Here is a 19981-nt window from a genome sequence, read left to right as displayed (position 1 = left end):
ATAAGAAACAAGTTCAAACCGATAATGGTAAGTAATTTTCAAAAAAACAATAACGATAATTATAATTCACTTTAAAGATTCAAAACCACACATTTTAACACTTGTTGTACACAACACAAGTCACTAAGATGTGTACAAGTGGATCAACAGCTCAGCCCTTAACTCAACCCCCAAACAAAAGTCCAACTACTCAAGTTGGATTAGGAATAGTTCCAGTTTCAACAAGCCTCTAACAACATGAAGTATGAAGAGGATAAATCTTGAGAAGAATCACATGAAACACAAATCTCGACAGGTGACGATGACCTCGCATACCCATAAAGCGATAAACAAACATGACTTGTATTGGCATAGATATTCAGCTGACACCGATAAAACAGGGACACACATTTGAATGGATACAAGGTACCTAGCGTTGTGTACATTATTACATAATTCCCAGTGAAACTGTCATTTGTTGTTTCTCACTTAACTGAAAAAAAGCGAGATTTTAAATTATGTGTTTGTCAGAGATTAGTGCGAATCATGAACGACAACTGACACGTAATTGTTGCCTACCACTTTCACATTAGTTGAGTGAGAAAGTAAACATTGCTTTAGCTAGTTTGAGTTGCATCAGCAGCGCTCCCACATTTTGCTCCAATCACCTTGGTGGCATTCCTATTGAAGATCACTGTTGCTAACAGGTGTTATTCACTATTTATTATAGATTGTGTTGGATGCAAAATAATCTTTCCAAGAAATAAGTTTGGGGAATAGCTTCAACCCGTCATCTGTTAGCGAGCATAATAAAAATACAAATGGCCATTACATACTGATAATCATTTTTTCTAAATATTTTCCTTATCACAGTTTAATGAGTTAACACATATCGAACATATGCTGAACTTCACTGAAACATCAGAATCACTTTTCCAACCTGTAAACAACATTACCAACTTCAATATCTTTTAGAAGTGCAAAGGCAAACTTGTTTGTACCCTATTACAATGGCATGTTTCAGGGACAGTTGGGTAGCCTAATTGTTTAAGTGTCTTCTCATCACACCTAGGACCCAGGTTTGATTCCCCATATTGTTGGTGTCCCTCGCTCTGGTAATGCTGGAATATTGCCGAAAATGACATAAAACTAAACTCACTCATTCATCCATGTTCAACTATACAGATATTTGATGCTTCGGTATGAGTATTTCAATAAAACAATACCCATGTCACAAACAAAAGCATTATTTCCTGTTGTGCTTTTCATTACAAAACCAAAGTAGGTCAGTCGGCAATGTCTTCACGAAATGTATTTGTAAGTATACCTGTTCACAGCGCTGCTTCGCAAAGAAAGTGTTTGTGCTGTGTGAAAAACTGGGAAATTTCTAAAACTAGGTAATGGGCCTTTGTATTGGACGATATCCCAGGCCCATCCAGTATGTCATTTTGTTTGTAAGACTTGGCTCAGGATGATTACCACACACTCAGGAATTTGTTTTTCTTAAACTAATTCAGAGAAGAAATGGAAATTTTATTACATTAACTCTGAGAGCTTACAGCTAGTCTTGCTTTAATGGGGCAAAAATGTTGAAGAATATTTGTTATCTGTCAAGTTTGTTCAGTTTGTATGTTCAGTAAAAGTGAAGCATTGGTGACTGGTTCATAATCACCTAAAATGTAACTGGTTAATTATGACTAGTACCAATGTGTCCTCTAGCCAACCTAGTAGTTTGGGTCTGGAGAACTACTGCAAATTTCAAAAGCTGTAAAATCTGCCCCAACACAACTACAAATTACCATCTTTCAAATAAAAGTCTTACTTCTTAATACAAATTGACATTTTGTAATCAGAACATCTGGCTTTCAACCTTTTGAAAGAATAAGATATTATGTAGTTTATTTTGTTGTTAAACCAAAACAGGTTGCTCAGGAACAGTTCTGAGCCTTTACTCCATGAGTTACTTGGAAAGTTAACATGTATATCATCTGAAACCTAACCATACAAGATGACTTAATGCATCAGACTCTTCCTTGAGCATGGCTTTACCCACATAATAAAACTACCCAAATAAATATATATGTTCAACTATCCAAACAGATATGAGCATAATCTATCTTACTGGTCCTAAGTATTTATAAACAATATTCTTGTTTTATTCTGATCTATAAAACTAGGATACCAGAAGACTTTAGAGTAATAGATTTCAAGGCTCCCTGAAAGGAATAAAAGAGATTTGACAACATCAATTACATAACCTTTACATTTTTGTAAAAAAATTTGGTAAAGAATCAATTGAACACACATTTTTGCTCCTCGCTCATTAAACAAATGATATCATTATCATGACTTGCAAATACTGCACGCACACATTTTTAGAACATGCTGTTTGAGAAAGTTTTATACATACAGCCCATAAGCAGGTAATCATCAAACCAGAAAATATTTGACAGTTGTCAATATGTACAACCTACACAATATCCACACTGTTATTCTAGCAGCTTTAAGTACCCGGGCAGAAAAAGCATCATCACTATGCAAACACAAGTCATCAGCGACACAGTCTGAGATTGAGGCCAATGGGTACATCTCTCACAAAACATTTGGGACAAAAAAAATCTGTATTTATTTTTACATGCAGTTTATCAACAGCGGATGGGAACGTTCATAACATTTATCCCATCGTCCCACTGCCTCAGCGATCCAGCGATCAGTATCAAGATACTACACACCAGGCAATACAAAAACGTGTTCACCTTAAAAAGCTGGAAGATATCTCTTCTACATGGGTTCAAATACAAGTCACTGTTTTGTTGCAAATGACAGTCCATACAGAGTAATCCCCTAGATTGAAGCCTGAGTATAGTACCGTTCTGTTTGGTCTGGCAATTTCTGCCAGTGATAGTAAGTGTGCATATGAATTAACTACCACTAAATTCCACCAAACACTATGCAGGAAGCCAAGCTCAGTTTCAAATATTTTTGGGAAGGATGTCTCTATTGTATTACTGGGAACTGGTTAATGGAAATGGTTGTAATAGGTTACCAAACATGATGCATAACATGACTAATGCTAAATCTCTGAATATATATAATTTTGATAGTAACAAAAATAAACATCTAGACATGCTTCATGTAGAGCTTTAACATTGCAAAGAGAGCAAGGCAGTAGTGAAAATATTGTGGATCTGGAAGTGCGAGACTGACTAAATATGCACATTAAGCAAAACAATACAAACCCATATATGCATAAATGTATGATATTGGGAAAATATGGCTTCATGGTGTAAAAATAAGAATAACATTTTCATAAAGTTATGTGCCAGTCAGGGAAATATACTAGCTTCACCTAGCCCTCAAGCTGAACTAAGAACAGAAACGTCACAATGGAAAATTGAAAATGTGCCAGTCAGGGAAATATACTAGCTTCACCTAGCCCTCAAGCTGAACTAAGAACAGAAACGTCACAATGGAAAATTGAAAATGTGCCAGTCAGGGAAATATACTAGCTTCACCTAGCCCTCAAGCTGAACTAAGAACAGAAACGTCACAATGGAAAATTGAAAATGTGCCAGTCAGGGAAATATACTAGCTTCACCTAGCCCTCAAGCTGAACTAAGAACAGAAACGTCACAATGGAAAATTGAAAATGTGCCAGTCAGGGAAATATACTAGCTTCACCTAGCCCTCAAGCTGAACTAAGAACAGAAACGTCACAATGGAAAATTGAAAATGTGCCAGTCAGGGAAATATACAAGCTTCACCTAGCCCTCAAGCTGAACTAAGAACAGAAACGTCACAATGGAAAATTGAAAATGTGAGCATCCAATAACATAGATAGTAAATAATGTTCTTGAACTTATACCAGCACAAAAGGTCAGCACAGAATTACAGGATCATTTGAGCAAACAGGAATATTGTTTAATATATTCAGACCAAATTCTGTTTGGTCCAGTAAGCACTGCTTATGAATGTAAATAATAACAGTAAAGTTTACTGAAAATAAGGCTTTGTTCACAATGCTAATCTCAAAAGTGTTTTGGGGCATGGAGATAATGCATGTTTGAACAACATGTACATGTGACTTCAGTTCTTTGTTAACATGTAACATTATTTCTGCAACTGTTGCTTTTACTGCATGATAATTGGGCTTGTCACAGGGTATTTGATACATTCATAATCTTCGAGCTGTTCTGAAATGAATCCTTTAATGTGTTAAATTATTCCTAAATAAAAACCTACTACATGGCTTCATATCCTGAAAAGTGTTTACATAAACTGTGACAACAAAGCCAAATCACTACAAAGTGGTTACAGTCCATGCATAAAGTCTCCATCAAATGTCAAACGACGTAAATGTTAACTCATCCAAACGTTAAGCATTTAACACCAAAATGCGAGACCATGAAGACTTTGAGCAGAGCAGCTATAGATCAGACATCAAGCCAGATATTGTATCTTCAACTGTAGGTCACAATGACCTCAGGCTGACAGGATCTCCTCAGCCCCACCCACACAATCTTCTTCCAACCCCACACCAGGAACACAGTACCATCTGACTGCACATCTCACACAGACACTGCTGCTGTAAACCATTGGCATTGCTCTGTTCCTAGATATGGCAATGCGAATTCATGTTGTCTTGTCAACATATAAGACATCAACAACATGTATTACATATATGAATTATCAAAGTTTCCATCTTTAAAATACAAGGTCAAGATGATGCAATCCTATAAGGTTGAAGTGAACACTAACTGTGCCAACGAGTCTTTTCCCAGGCATAAAATAAATTAGGACATTACCCTGATATTTTTTAATTATCTCCATGATCATCTCCTATATAATCACCTAATGGCAATTAATCAATACATGCATATATCAGGACATGAACTGTTACATGAGAATTAATAGTGAAATAGTCTTTCTCAGACAAAATGTGCAAAGTTTTCAACAATTCTTTGCTTATAAAAGAACTAAAACGATATGATGACTGTTATCACAGATGACAGAGAATCATTTGATAGATTGCATTAAGGTAACTGCTAAACCAAAAATTAATCCATGAAATCAACCTATATTAAAGAAAAAACAGCTCATAATGAAAAAAATGTAACATAATGAAGAGGTACCCTGAGACTTTTTCTTTATTATTAAAAAAACTCGAAAACTAGCCTTGCCACATAAACTAGACTTGCATGGGTTTTCATGCATATGTTTGCTTCAGGGTCTGTACAAGCTGAGTAACTATTACTTACCAGCACTATCACACGACAGAGGTGACAACAGTCTCCTTTTTATCAACAGTGTTATCCAAGTTTTAATATCAGCATTTTGGAAGTATATCTGTCAAAAGCATTAGGATCATCACACCTGTTGTGACCATATTCCATACCTGTGTTAATGTTTAGTTTTACCAGGGATAGTGACATGTTTAACAATCACTATCAACTAACACCTATTTAGCATGCATGTCTCACTTAAATGTCCCCAAAAAGTTATGCTTTACAATTTAAAACTGTCATGCCTAATATGTGTTCCTCAGCATAAGAGCATGAGTAAACCACAAGGAATATATCCTCATTCTGCACTTTTGGTGGTTTGTTACTTGACTGGTGCAACAAAATACACCCTTGTTAAATTTTGAGTGGGTAAACTTCCAAATAAAACATCTAAATAATTCATATTTCTTTCATTACATATAACAATAAACTTATAAAGGCACTCTTAAAGGAATTTGGCTGGTGCAACTATGTTTTTATCTTAAGTTGCACCTGGTGCAAGTCAGTTAATATCTCCTAAATCGAGGGCTGCTTTTGGACTTTATGAATAATCATAAATGTGTGGAATCACAAGAAATACATTAACAGTACTAAAGTTTAGCTTCCAATAAAACACTTCATTTAGCTATCTTTATGACATTTTTTTTTTGCTGTGACATAATACTCTTTGGATCTTCTCTTCACAGGTTAACTGATTTCATATCAATATCATATGAAAGAATATATATTTAGCCTTCACACTTAAGAGTGCACTGGGCTCATCATGCTCTCGACAAAGGAGTGTTCTGAGCAGCAAAGTTTCAAAATATTACCAACTGAAACAAGATGTAAGACCAATCAATAACAGAGGCTGAAGTCTGCACATTGTGGTCTGACTGAAATAACAGCTAAATTTGGTGGGGGAGGAGCAGGGCAAGTGACACACTGAACGATACTGTTAAAGTGACCAGTCTGCAGTCAGTAACAGGAACTCCCTGTGTACAAGTCCTATCAGGTTCTATGTGGTCATGCTGGGGAACTGGAAGCTTAACTAGGCATATTGAACAACAAACCTTTCCACCAGGATGATTTCCCTTCAAGGATCCCAAAAGACCTGCACCCACTGGGGGTAGATTGATGGCCACAACATTCTGAAGAGAGAACTGGTGTGCAGACTGGCAGTAACACTCATTCAAGGGTGCATACTGCACCTGAAAGTTCAAGGTAAGGTTACACTATCACGGGGGGGGGGGGTTCATCCCTGGGTGCAAGGAATTAATAAACACTGCTCTTAAAGGATCAAAGGTTGGGTTATGCTGCATCCCAAGGTTCAACAGGTGGGAAACACTGCTTCTAAAGGTTTAAGGGACGGGTCATACTGCAACCCAGGGTTCAAGGAATGGGTAACACTGCTTTTTCAGGTTCAAGAGTGGTTGTAAGGTATCACACAATGAACTATGTTCTGAAAACAAATGGTCAGAGAGTTGACTTCCCTTCAAAGATGCACATAACCCCGTATCTGGGGGTTCGGGGTGGGGGGATGGAAGAGTCAACTAGAGTAAATGGAAGATGTCATACTCTGAATCGTGAAAACAACCTCTACTGACTTCCCTTAAACTTGGGAAGGTGGAAGGAGTCATACCCTGATTTAAATCGTGAAAACAACCAGTTTCCAGGATGACTTCCTCTACTGACTTCCCTACAAGGCTCTCCACAGGTCTACATCCAGCTGTGACACCAGTCAGGAGGAAGGTATGCCTGCACACCACAGTCTGTAGTATATCCCAGGCTGCTGACAGTGGCTAACCACCTGGACAAGCTGCTGCCAACACCAGGATACGCCAACCCCGTCATAAATCCAGGACACACATGGCCTCCCTGATATGCTTCATGCTGAGGTTAGGTGGTGGATATAGCTTCTTATTACACCTCAGTCCATGATGTTGTTTGTTTCACTTGTCACCTTCTTCACTTTATATGTGGGTGAATATTGTCTTAGGTTGAAGTAAATAACAACAAGTATGGACCAGCTAGATTTGACATCACCAGAGACAATCAAGTCAGTCTCCATTTGCACATGTGGTAATGAAATAAAATTTGATTTTCTGAGAAAACTACTACTGCTTCAACATTCTCAACATTTAGTCTTAGACAAATGGATCTGCGACATGGCTATCACTGATCAACATGGCACAGGGAAATATCAGCACAGGTCAACATGCTACAACCCCAATTACTACTAAACTCTGTTACAACACACTGAGGCAGCACTCACTGCAGACTCACTTTAAGGTCAGTTTCAAGAGTTTCCCAGAATAAAAACTAGAATCCACTTTGCAATATGAGGCCACAGGTCAAAAATAGTGTTTGAAATCCGTCCGACATACTTCACACACCTTCTACATAGCTTAATTTGAATCAATGGCTACTCTCAACACAATGCACCAATAATTGGTTGACATATTCCATCATGAATATTTCACCAAATTACATGACAAAGGGCTCACAGATTTGCACATTATGACATGAATGGTGTGTTGTGTGAAACGATAGACATACACGTCATCATCTATGAACACACTGAAGCCAGCGAGAGGCTATGAAGACAGGCAATGGAGGCCCAGGCTATGGAGGACAGTCACTTCTTCATATACACTGGGCACTTTGATTCAACAGCTGCCATGTATACAACACATTTGCCCACACATCGCTTTACCAAACACCAACTGCATTGTGTTGTCAAATACAGCCAGTAAAATGCTTATTTGGTGCAAAAGAAAATATTTTTATGTTCACTACTGAAATGAAAGAATCCAAACTCATTCACAGCTAAAATATCATTAATTTTGATCGATTCTGTAACCTGATTGTTCCAAATGCAAGCCTCTGAATCTAGACTAACCTCTGTTGTATTCAGTAAATAATTGATCAAACCCATCATTAACATTACAGGGAACCATTTCTTTTAAACATCACTAAGCTATATACTCACAGGAAAACTATATACCTACAACATACATAGGCTTCTGTCACAAAACAAACTTAGACATGGATCCAAAGACCCCATTTTTATAAAAAATGGTGAGAGTAAACACTGCAAGCTGTCCCTTTTTAAAGCAACAAACCCTAAAAATTACTGTGATAGCTGAAAGCAAAAAAGCTTTGCTGACACCTTGGAAAGTAAGAAGATGACACAGCGAAATTTGACAGTCACAATAAAAGAGTCTGTTACGATGGAGGTGGTTCTGAGCATAATAAATAGTTAACCTTTGTTCTTTACACATGTACTTTGAAAGCATCATTTGTCAACCGAATAATATGAATTCACTTTCACAGTTAACAAATCAAAGGTATCTATAGTTTCTGACTGATGTAGTCCCTGAGCTGAATGGAATCACCTGCCCCCTATACTACTGTTTCGCAGGATAGACAGTGGACATGAATCATCACACCCAGCAGGCTATGTGTTTGCAACACAGTTAATGAGACAGCTGGGATCAACATGGACATTCCTGGACACAAACAAACACTACGGCTCCAGTAGGTACACTTACAGTAAGTCCTCAACAAACTCTGACCACAGGTTAACTCATGGGAAACAACTGGTGCCAGAAGCGCCACTGTTCCCCAGCTCAAGGACACATGTGGTCAAAGACTGATAGACTGGTCAAAATGGGCATCATCACATGTGTGATATTTCTATTGTTAGCTGCATGTACATTCACAGCCAGTTGCCAACTCTGACCAAAGGGTCCAGGATCCATGACACAGAAGCAAAATATAGTCCAGAACATCCAGGTTGATCACACATGGTTATGAGTGAGTGAGTGAGTGAGTGAGTGAGTGAGTGAGTGAGTGAGTGAGTGAGTGAGTGAGTGAGTGAGTGAGTGAGTGAGTGAGTGAGTGAGTGAGTGAGTGAGTGAGTGAGTGAGTGAGTTTAGTTTTACGCCGCACTCAGCGGTATTCCAGCTATATGGCAGCGGTCTGTAAATAATCGAGGCTGGACCAGACAATCCAGTGATCAACAACATGAGCATCGAGCTGTGCAATTGGGAACCGATGACATATGTCAACCAAGTCAGCAAGTCTGACCACCCGATCCCGTTAGTCGCCTCTTACGACAAGCTTAGTCGCCTTTTATGGCAAGCATGGGTTGCTGAAGGCCTATTCAACCCCGGGACCTTCACGGGTGACATGGTTATGACTTGATGGTGCATGGTCACATGTGCATCGACACTAGGGAGCCAAGTAAGCAACCTTGCCATGCTACATTTGATGTCTTAGAAAGATACTGATGTCTTATCTGTGATACTTCCAAACCTCAGAACCTATTAAAGATAACATTAAACTGGAGTAAATCACCCCAGACCCCTGAACTTTGAGTGCAGCTCATACCAGAATATTAATGGCAGTCATACATAATCTGCTGAGTCAGTTTTTATTAATTATAGATTCAAACCATCACAATTTCTATATTCTACTTCATCACATGGTTTGCGATGTCATCTGGAAAGTATGTAGAATCAGATAACACTCTGCTTCAAGAACAGTGGAACTGTCCACAAGGGACTTGGCACTAGTGTTAACAACAGATATCTTATCGGAACCTCTATACACTGACAAGCACTGATGACAGCAGAATAAACTATGTACAGCTGCCCACAGGAGAATGGTTCTGCTAGGAGTGGTCGAGATGTATCAAAATGTTTCTTGCAAGAAATTGTAACAGATTTCACAACAAGTAAAATTTCCATATCATAACCAATCTGTCAATATTCGTCACCCATCCCATCAGATTCTAATCACATTCCTATAAACTGTTTAAACTCATCAGTAAACTTGGGCTTCAGGTTGTAAAACTTCACAGTCACCAACACCCAGTGGCCTGAACCAACGCAAGACACTCCTCTGATGAATGAATCTTGACATGACATGGTTCTTGATTTAGCAAGTTCAGACAAATCATACATGTAACTGATGTCAAAAATGCACTGAAATTAAGAAAATGATGTCTACCAAATACTGGATTCAGCTGCTCTACACAAAGACATGCCACCTAATTATTATTTCAACTACCCACCTCCAGAACTGGCCCAGCCCCAAGGATGGTCTGTTCCACCCCACTTCCATGCAGCCCTTTGTGGCTGAGAGCTGTCAGGTGATGAAGCAACAGGTTGGTACTTTCCGTCTTCCCCGAACCAGACTCTCCTGATATCACTATACACTGGTTCTGTTTAGTCCTCAACATTGTGGAATATGCAGCATCTGCTATTGCAAAAATGTGTGGCGGTAATTCCCCAAGCCACTTATTCTGATACATTTTCACATATTTCGGATTATATATTGGGAAGAACTTGAAAGGATTCACAGCAATGAGGATTGATCCCACATAGGTATAGATGTTGGCATTCTCAAAACGAGCTTTTATATTTTCCAATAATGTTTTCTCATTCAGATCTGGCAGATTGCACAAATCAGTGTATTCCTTATTGCTTGTTGGTTGCTTCAGAAAGGAACTCAAGAAAGAGTCTACTACACTGGCATCTTTGCACTCAACCCATCCTGAAACCTTTTGTGTTTCAGGATCTGCCTTTCTGATGTAGAAACGGTATCCCGTATAAAGGCCTTGACCTCTATCAATTTCAGCATTGATGACCTTTGGCCAAAGAAGCTGGACTCGAACCGGGTTATCCATTGGGTCCAATCTTCTTTCCTTACACAACTGACCTCCAGATGAAAACACTTCAGCAAGTTCGTAATTGTGGGGGTTGTTCCCCAACTTCAACTTGCGAACTGCAACTTTGACAACATCACACGCTGGAGTGCCTTTTTCCGCTTCTACACTGACAAATTCGGTCTCTTGGCTCAGAGAACCTGTGTAAATTCTGACCATGAATGTTTCCATGCTACTAAGCTGGCGCAGAATTTGAACCCTTGAAGGACAGATGTCATAGTTGGTGGCCATGGTTACTTCACAGAACTGAACATGCTGTAATACACTGCTGGCAACGGCCCACACACACAGCCCTCTATATTGGATAACGTCATGATACACTCCGCTACATCTTAGTTACATCTGAAACACAGAAACAAACATTAAATAACAAGAAACAAGCAATGAACAAAGCCAAAGCAATAACTAAACAAAAACTCAATGTGTTGTTTGTCTTTTCAAAAATTGGGAGGTACAATACTGCACAAACTTTATGGATAACAACTTCTTTTATTTAGTGAATGTGACAATTTAATACAGATTCTTGTACCATTGTCAAGCTGCCGGACAATAATCTTTCACAAACATAAAATGAGGTTGTCACCATATAGTACTTTGTAACATAAAACTCTGCAAAATATGACCTATATAATGAGTTTGTAATAGTAAAATCTGGATCAGACAATCCAGTGATTGACATCATCAGCAGGGATGTACACAATTTATACAATGACATGCATCAACCAAGACACCACTGTTTGCTGGAGAATAATTCTAACCCAAATACTGACTGAAAAGTTAATGTATTTCTGATACCACACATGCCCTCTCCATCTTGCATCCTATTATAAATCTGCACTACCTGCAGTTTTAAAGGATGGTAACTTTCTTCAGTGATGGCCCAGCCAACCCAACATTCATAATATAAACTCCAATACCTACAGTACCATGTGTACTGCCAATACTAAACTAGTGTTGACAATAGCTAAAGTAACTTGTTACCTAAAGACACTGCTGGATTGGTCAAAGCCAACAGACATTATGGTTGTCATATATGCATGAACACCTCCCTTAGTTGATGTATACCAGCCTTTTGGATGGTTCAATTGATATTAATACTGTTTACACACAGATTACCATTTTCCTTTGTGATAAGCTGTTATGTAAATTGTAATGATAGCCAGAGTAGTTAGTACACAGATGTTTCCTCACACAGTATACATATATTTTATACATTGATACAACTTTTCGAAAATGAGACATGAAATTATGAATCAATTAATCATCAAGCATATTGTCGATTGTGAATACCAAGTTAAATATGCAACAAGTAATGAACATTATACAAGCAGTCCCCAACCATCTACATGTATGGACTTTAAATTTCCAGTAATTGTACCAAACACTGAGAAAATATTCTAGTATGAAAAAAAACAAGTGACAAACATATTGCAAGTCTGTCATATAGACCCTGGATAAAAAAAACACACACAGGTCCAGAAAATATGGCAATTATAGAATATTTAAGACTAAGAGCCTGTTACCTGAATGCTTAATTCACAGTTACTAACAATCACCCTCCATCAAAATCTGTTTTCAGAGTTAATTGAGACAACTGGGTGACCTGTGCAGCCTACATGTAAAACTAGGTTCTGAATATAAGAGTTGTTTTCAAGGCAGGAATTCACTTCCTAGAGAGCCCAAATATATCATCATGCTTATCTGTCAGGATACAACCAGGCAACCAGGAAGTCAATCTACAGCAACATCACATCCATACAGATATACCTACAGTTACACACAGTAACACAGCAGAGTATAAACAGTAAAGATACTGTAATATATTGAAACCAAACCTAGTGAGCAGTGGTGTTCCAGTGACTGAAAATAATTGAAAATCAATTGAATGAAGGATTAAAAATGATTATCGATTGAAAAAATGTGTTTCAATCCATCAGAACTTTGCTGTTTGGGTATATCACCCATAAACTAGTAAACTATCCATCATATCTGACGCATATTCATGAATAAACACTCAAAAGCACAAACCTATGCGCACTGTAAAATTTTATCCACTTGTTTAATTTCAATTCCAGTGTCTTTCTTGCATGCATTCATTTCATTGCAAGACAGTATTAGTTATAAAAAAAAATTTGAAAGAAAAACCGGGGAAAATCCCTTATAATTGCTCATTATATTATAAATGTATTCATTTTTATTATAATTCATAGTTGTTCACCACAAGCCCTCTGATAATTGATAGTGGATTTGGTTGCCAATTCCCAACACTACTGGTAAGGATTTAATAAAATACTGATGGTAAAACAGATTGTTGACTCAACAACAACTTTACAAATGATGGCAGTGTACTGACTGACCAAACGTCTACACAACATTGGAAATGCTCCAGTGAAAATCTATGTTGTTTCTTAAAAAGGCCCGTAATTTTGTATACAGCTGATCTCTCATGCCTGACAGTAGAACACTACTCATATGAAAGGAAGCTGAGAAGCAAGCAAAAATATCAGATGCTGACACTGAAACCAGGCTTGGATGATAGTTTCAAGTTCCTATCAATGAAATGAAAAAAAAATGAAGGTACTTTATCATTGGTTTCTTATTTATAAATAAACTTCCTCTGTAGAAACTTGTCAGTGCCCATATCCATTTCAAACACAGCTTCACATGAGATTTTATCATACTAGATCCTCAAATCTGTTAACGCTCCCCTAGACTAACACTCAGCCTCTGAAACTATATATATTGGATAGAAACAAACAACTCTGTTTATTGAAAAAGAGGCCCTAATGTGATGAAATCGAAGTTAAATTAGACGTCCTTCATTTAAAGATTTTGCATTACAGATAGAACATATATATCAGTCACAGACAGCGAGACAAACCCTTCTCACAAAACATGAAACAATTTTATGTGTGACCTCAGAACATTAGTGTTGTGCATGTCTGGAATGCCACTGTGGTACTGTACGATGCTGGTACAGATGTTGCAGTATAAGCAATAATACATTAAACTACTGCAATTGTTGACCTGCTTGTCCTCTCCTCACACAGTTATTGGTAACACTGATAACATAAGGAAGGGTGTTACAGATGAGTATCTTGTTGATAGATAAGTCAGGCAACAGACCTATCTCTGTCAGTGTATATGTAACAATACAATCTGGCATGGATTAAACACACACTACGACTAAATATTTCCTGCAAGCTTTGCTCAATTAAAGACAGAACCGAACAATGGTTAGGTACTTAAACATTCTTTGAAGCAACATGCTAAAGTATCCTTACATCTTTCTTGATACTTTGCCTAAAGTCAGTGTGTGAAAAAATGTTATTTTTTTGCATAGAAACTGATTTCCAGAGACTTAGCTATTTCCATCACCAGGTTAATTCTTTTTCCTTACTACACGAAAACTTGATGGAATCTATGACTCCAACCGACACTTATCTGACTCCACGCACCTCCCATCCAAATCCAACCCTCGGTAAGCCCCCAGCTGTCGTGATGATAGCACTCATACACAAAGTACATCATGTTCATGTTAAAACAACCAGCACTGACCCCTACCCTGGCCTTTTAACCCTGACATCAATTAGTCACAATCTGTGTTATACCACCATTCCAACCTAACAACCCATGTTCTACATCCTAGATCCACTAATTAAATCATACACACAGTTCAAAGGCTTCTACTACTTCAATAGGTTCAGTGCAGGAGAGGAAACTGTCTCCTTTAAACATGCTAAAACTTCACTAAACGGGGTAATTGGATTATTTTCTGTCTTGTACATTTCAGCCACGATTGTTTCAAATTATACTTGGCATTATTCTATAGATGTACAGTATTATGCTGGTCATGTAGGCAACAAAATGAAGGCTTAAAACAACCATAAAAACAAAGAGTTTTTTTATACAGTAGCCAATGCCTACTAATTACTATACCATACTCACATATGTAACTCTTATTTGTAACTCTTATGTCTTCCCTCCACTGACTCAAAAATATGCATTGATGAAAACACAATTATTCCTTCGATTTGAAATAAAAAAATGCTTTAAAAAACTCTTTCGCTGTTTACTATCAATATAAATCAATTATAAACCACCACAAATAATGCCTATGTAACATGCAATGATTAATGGTGGTTTTTAAGTTTCTAAAAATCCTTATTTCTCCCATCCACACGGTCAAGGTGTTTGGCATGGTCAGTTCACTTGAAGAGTGAGTGAATGTGTTTAGTTTTACGCCACTTGCAGCAATAGTCCAGCAACACACCACAAATAGGCTTCACATACTATACCCATGTGAGGTATCAAACCCAGGTCTTCGGTGTGACGAGCGAATGCTTTAACAACTAGGCTACCCCACCACCCCAGCTCACTGGAATAAAAATCACTAATTGTAACTGAAAACATGAACTGAGTGTAACACACATTGTTGTAAGCACTGAAATTTGCTCTGCAGTAGCACACAAAAGATCAATAATATCTAAAAAGATTAGACACTTTTACTGAATATGTATGATATTACATTTTCATAACTTAACAACATGATCTGACATGTCCAACACTGATCAGTGAGGCATGAAAAATTCATTCACACTAATTTTATTGGATTACATAATCTGATCAGGAATACGGACTTTGACAAACCATAAAATGTCACCGTACATTCAGTCGGTATGCCAGTGCCACTTTTATCTTCTTTCTGAGCAAAATCATAAAGCCCTTGAATGTTTCAGTTAACGGTACCGAGAAGATGGCAATTTAGTCCCCTTCTCTTCATTGCAATCACAAAATATCTAATGGTGAAGTTCACAATAATCCTACCAGATAAATATAAAAGGGTAAAGATCATAAACCATCACACCTGTTTTCCCTTAAGTTTTTTGTTCATGTTGTTATGTATCTGTTTCCATTCCAAGCCTGCATACATAATTAAGCCACACAGTATAAACATACACATGGTCAATTACCCTAGTAAACCACATCTTTAACCAATATTAACCAACATTCACCTTTAAAAAAAAGCATGATATAAATTAAGTGTTTTTCACACCTCAGCATGTACATAGTATTTGTACAGTTTACAAAAAGTCGTCATCTACATGCAGTGTTATTTGAATTACTAGATAACATTCTTTACAGGAAGTAATATGTGTCCTAGGTTTCCTAGTGTGATATAAGAGTCACAGATCACAGAGTTTTGAAAGGTTACATCTGTTTGATTCTGAATTATTTAACCTGTACATGTGGGTAATTGCAGTGCACACTGTTTTGTTTGTTCAACTCTGTACTCAGCAGTAGTTAGGACCAGACAATCTGATCATGAACAACAATCCAACCCATCACGGTAAAATGAAAATTATATCAACTAAGTCACTGCATCAGACGGAATTCTTGGCTGCAATGTGAACCAAATATCTATTTGATACAGAGCTTTGTAATTAGAGCCTGGAACAGACAGGTAGAAGGAAAGCAAAGCAAACAAGTCTGTCTCACAGTCCTGAACCACATTAGTTTCCCTACTGACTAGCCATTCAGGCAGTGCTGAAGCCCTAAATGAAGCAAGTCTATATTTCCCCAGGTTCTGAACCTCCCAAATGACTGGGGTTCCTTTTCAATTTAAATGGGTCTATTAGGTATTATCAAAATTATATATATTCAGGGACAGAGTACTATTAGTATGCAATACCTACTGAAAAATATTCAAAGTTAATTGACTATTAATAAACCAGCCTACTTGTACCGTATGTCAAGGTAAAGTTAAATTTCAAAAGTAAATGGTGTACTGTCCATGTTTCTTTACACCTTTGTTGAAGAGGCCCACCTTGAAGACAGCAACAGCATGCCACATCTTTGTATACAGTAAACAGTCTAGTGAGTCAGTAAGAACACAACCACCATCCCAGATTACCAGCTAAATCATAATGGGGTGCAGTTGTTAATCTCACCTAAACACCTTAAGTAGACAGCTACAGTGATATACATGGGCTGGCACATAATTAAACCACAGCAGTCGTAGTTATTGCTTGACAAACCAAACTGCCAGATGAAGTAGATGTTGACTGGATTTTTTCAAAGAACATTGTGGTTATACAAATCCCAAAAGGTGGCAGAAAACATGAATGAGTTCACTATGCTTCTCAATCTTTGATCTTTGATAGGGGTGTGGAGTATCTAGGTGGTGTTTGAGTGTAAATGCTCAGTTGTGCTGTCATACAATTACTGAATTAGCATCTTATAATGCCATGGAACAGAAACATGTTGAACTTCATTTGATGTTGATTAAACACAAAAACACACTATAATCTGTTGTGATTGTTTGCGATAGTGTGGACTAGCTCAGTATCAGTATAAAAAGTTGATTAACACATACTAGAGTTTACTTTGCCAAAGCTGGAACAAGCCATACAGGAAAGAATTCAATCTGATGTCAGATTGTAGTCAGTGACTTTACCAAAAATCAAGTCTAACAAACTTCTGTTAAATCTCACATGCTTGGCAAATAATAGTTTATAATGTATACAAAATCTACTGAAAATGTTACTGGGAGACAACTTCAATCTTACACAGAAAACCTGTTGCCACAGACTGAGACTATACAAGTACACGCGATACAGGGAAGAACTTTGTGATTACCGGTACATGAATGAAGGGAAACAAGACTTGACATACAGAAATTCAATGCAGTCAACATACATCTAAAACTGTCAGTGTTACTCAACAAAGTTATTTTGCCACTTTTATAATGCTCAAAATAAATCTGAAACCACAAAATAAATATTTTCATATTTGACACGACTTTTTCATACATCATAGAAAGCAACAACCTCTACCACAATTTTAACAAGAAAATATGTCTAATAAACATAAATTATGAACTTTATACATAAATATATTCTTTCTAAGCAAATGTTCAAAGTATTCACAGTGGATAGCACGCAGAGTCAGTGCTTAATGGCCATACTATTAAATATGAACAAAATTTGAAAAAGAACCACGTAAACATGGAAAAATCAACATTTAACACATACTTTTTGAATTCTTGATCACAACACAGGGAAGTAGAATATAGTTGCAAAACTGTTATAAGATGAGAATAGAAAGTCTGTTTTGACAATGTAGGGCAAAAAGGAATTTTATAGCATATTTTGCTAAGACACAATCAATGAATGTTATGTGAGGCATATATGAGTAAACCCTAATTATCATGCCCCTAGGCGTACGACCAGGCACGGAAGAAGGAATCAACACAAACGTCAGACAGGTACTAATCACCACTGCAGTGTGGTTGAACCTTTGACCTCACCTATGCAAAGTGAGTGAGTGAATAACCATTTTTTACACCAGAGGTGTAGACCATACATCCAAAACACCTGTCAGTAAGGTGTATGTTGAACATTTCACATTCTTGGTTTTGTAAGTCCTGACAAATGATCTGTGTCAGAGAGTTGGTATCTACTAACATGACTACTATCTAATGGTAACAGTATTGTCAACAAGGAACATTTATTTGTCCTTCCTGAAATTTAGTAATACTGGAAAGTTGCTATCACCACAGTTATTTAGTATCTACATGATCTCACCTGACCAGACACATGGGACAACATTCAGGTTGAGTGATAAGTGTAAAGATCATACCAACATTACACATCTTCACACTCTTTCTCGTAATATACCATAGCTATGACCACTGACAGTAAAATAAGCTCTTGGTTTATATCCATGTGTTATTTTACCATCATTGACATATTAACATACGACGTTGTGACATGATATTACTGATCATAAAATTACCTTTGAACCTATGATACACAGAATACGTGAAATACCTACCCTGAACCCAACCTAGAAAGGTTTGGCTGATCGTGTTGTAAGATGCCTAAATTGTGTAAACAAACGTTTAAAAACGAACACTCACTTCAACGAATAATTTCTAATGTAAATTAACAAGCATTCGCTTCGTCGAAGTTAGAATACATCCCAGTATTAGCGTTACATGATCCGTTTACGACTATTAGTGATATAACGCGGGGATTTATTCAGTAACACAAATCTTCCAGTCTGACAAAGAGTTGAATTGGGGCGCCGCTACTCATGCGGAAGCAAAGAGGGTGTAACAGAAATATGTTGGCTCTTCATGTCACAGCGAGTAGGGTCACTAAATCACACCAAGTTGAATGTAGGACACTAGATTTCAAGCAGCATTGCTTCGGCTGAGAAATTAAATACATGGCTGCATTAATTGACTCGACTCATGCCCATGACAGTAAACAAGCAAGTGGTTGATCGGAAATGGGTACTCACGATCTCTGGATATTCCAAGACCCCGCTGCTTCAATTCTGCCGATACTGCCAAACATTCTGCAGTCCACAAATTGGTCTACATGGCGAGATCTTACATCCTCCTTACATACAAAGTTGGGTACAGATATACATGGTTCCTACTAGGTCAACTGGTCTCTAAACGTGTGTCTGTAAGCTCCACACGTCTAGCAAACACAAATTACTCATTGCGGGCTCAGTAAATTAGAAGCCCGCAGCGAATGCGACACTTGGCTCTGATTGGTCAATATTCGACAGGTCCTTCCGACAGAAGCGTCATTTTTCGTGTGTGTATGTGCTGAGTGTTACGTAACTAAATACACAAACTGGCAACTTCCCATTGCGTCCATTGATTATTATTTGAATATATGCAGATTATTTACTGTGTAGTTTGATCACACACCAATTTCACGCACGACATCGTATTTTTTCTAATTCAATTTTGCCTAACATATTACTCGAACGATTGTCGAATTTAACATTCCAACGCTGATAGCTGATGTGTTCGAGTTGAAAAAAATAACAACCATCACAAATCCTTGTGAATAATGTAGAGCACATTTTCATACGAACTAATGCATGTATCAAAAATCATGCATATTGTTCGACAAATTAATCCATTTTACTTGTCCGGTGTGCAGACGGTACCCTGCACACAGGTGTGTTCAACCCTACCTGTTTC

The 19981-nt window shown here is 37.6% G+C and overlaps 1 protein-coding gene across 12 annotated transcripts in view; it reads right to left on the bottom strand.

The window, feature by feature from the left end:
• Positions 1–19497, bottom strand: part of LOC137277737 (unconventional myosin-IXb-like) — a 96697-nt gene extending 77200 nt beyond the window's left edge. For all 12 annotated transcript variants that reach the window (XM_067809635.1, XM_067809636.1, XM_067809638.1 and 9 more), the window contains exons 1-2: positions 19282–19497; positions 10321–11316 (exon numbers count right to left, since the gene is read on the bottom strand). In XM_067809635.1, coding sequence (XP_067665736.1) covers positions 10321–11205 — 885 coding nt within the window. In that variant the 5' untranslated portion in view covers positions 11206–11316; positions 19282–19497. The remainder of the gene's footprint in view (positions 1–10320; positions 11317–19281) is intronic.
• Between the last annotated feature and the right edge of the window lie 484 nt (positions 19498–19981).

The sequence above is a fragment of the Haliotis asinina genome, chromosome 3 (assembly GCF_037392515.1).
Source record: "Haliotis asinina isolate JCU_RB_2024 chromosome 3, JCU_Hal_asi_v2, whole genome shotgun sequence".
NCBI classification, from domain to species: Eukaryota; Metazoa; Mollusca; class Gastropoda; order Lepetellida; family Haliotidae; genus Haliotis; species Haliotis asinina.
The sequence above is the reverse complement of the archived record's forward strand: the minus strand, read 5'-3'. Positions and strand labels throughout refer to the sequence as shown.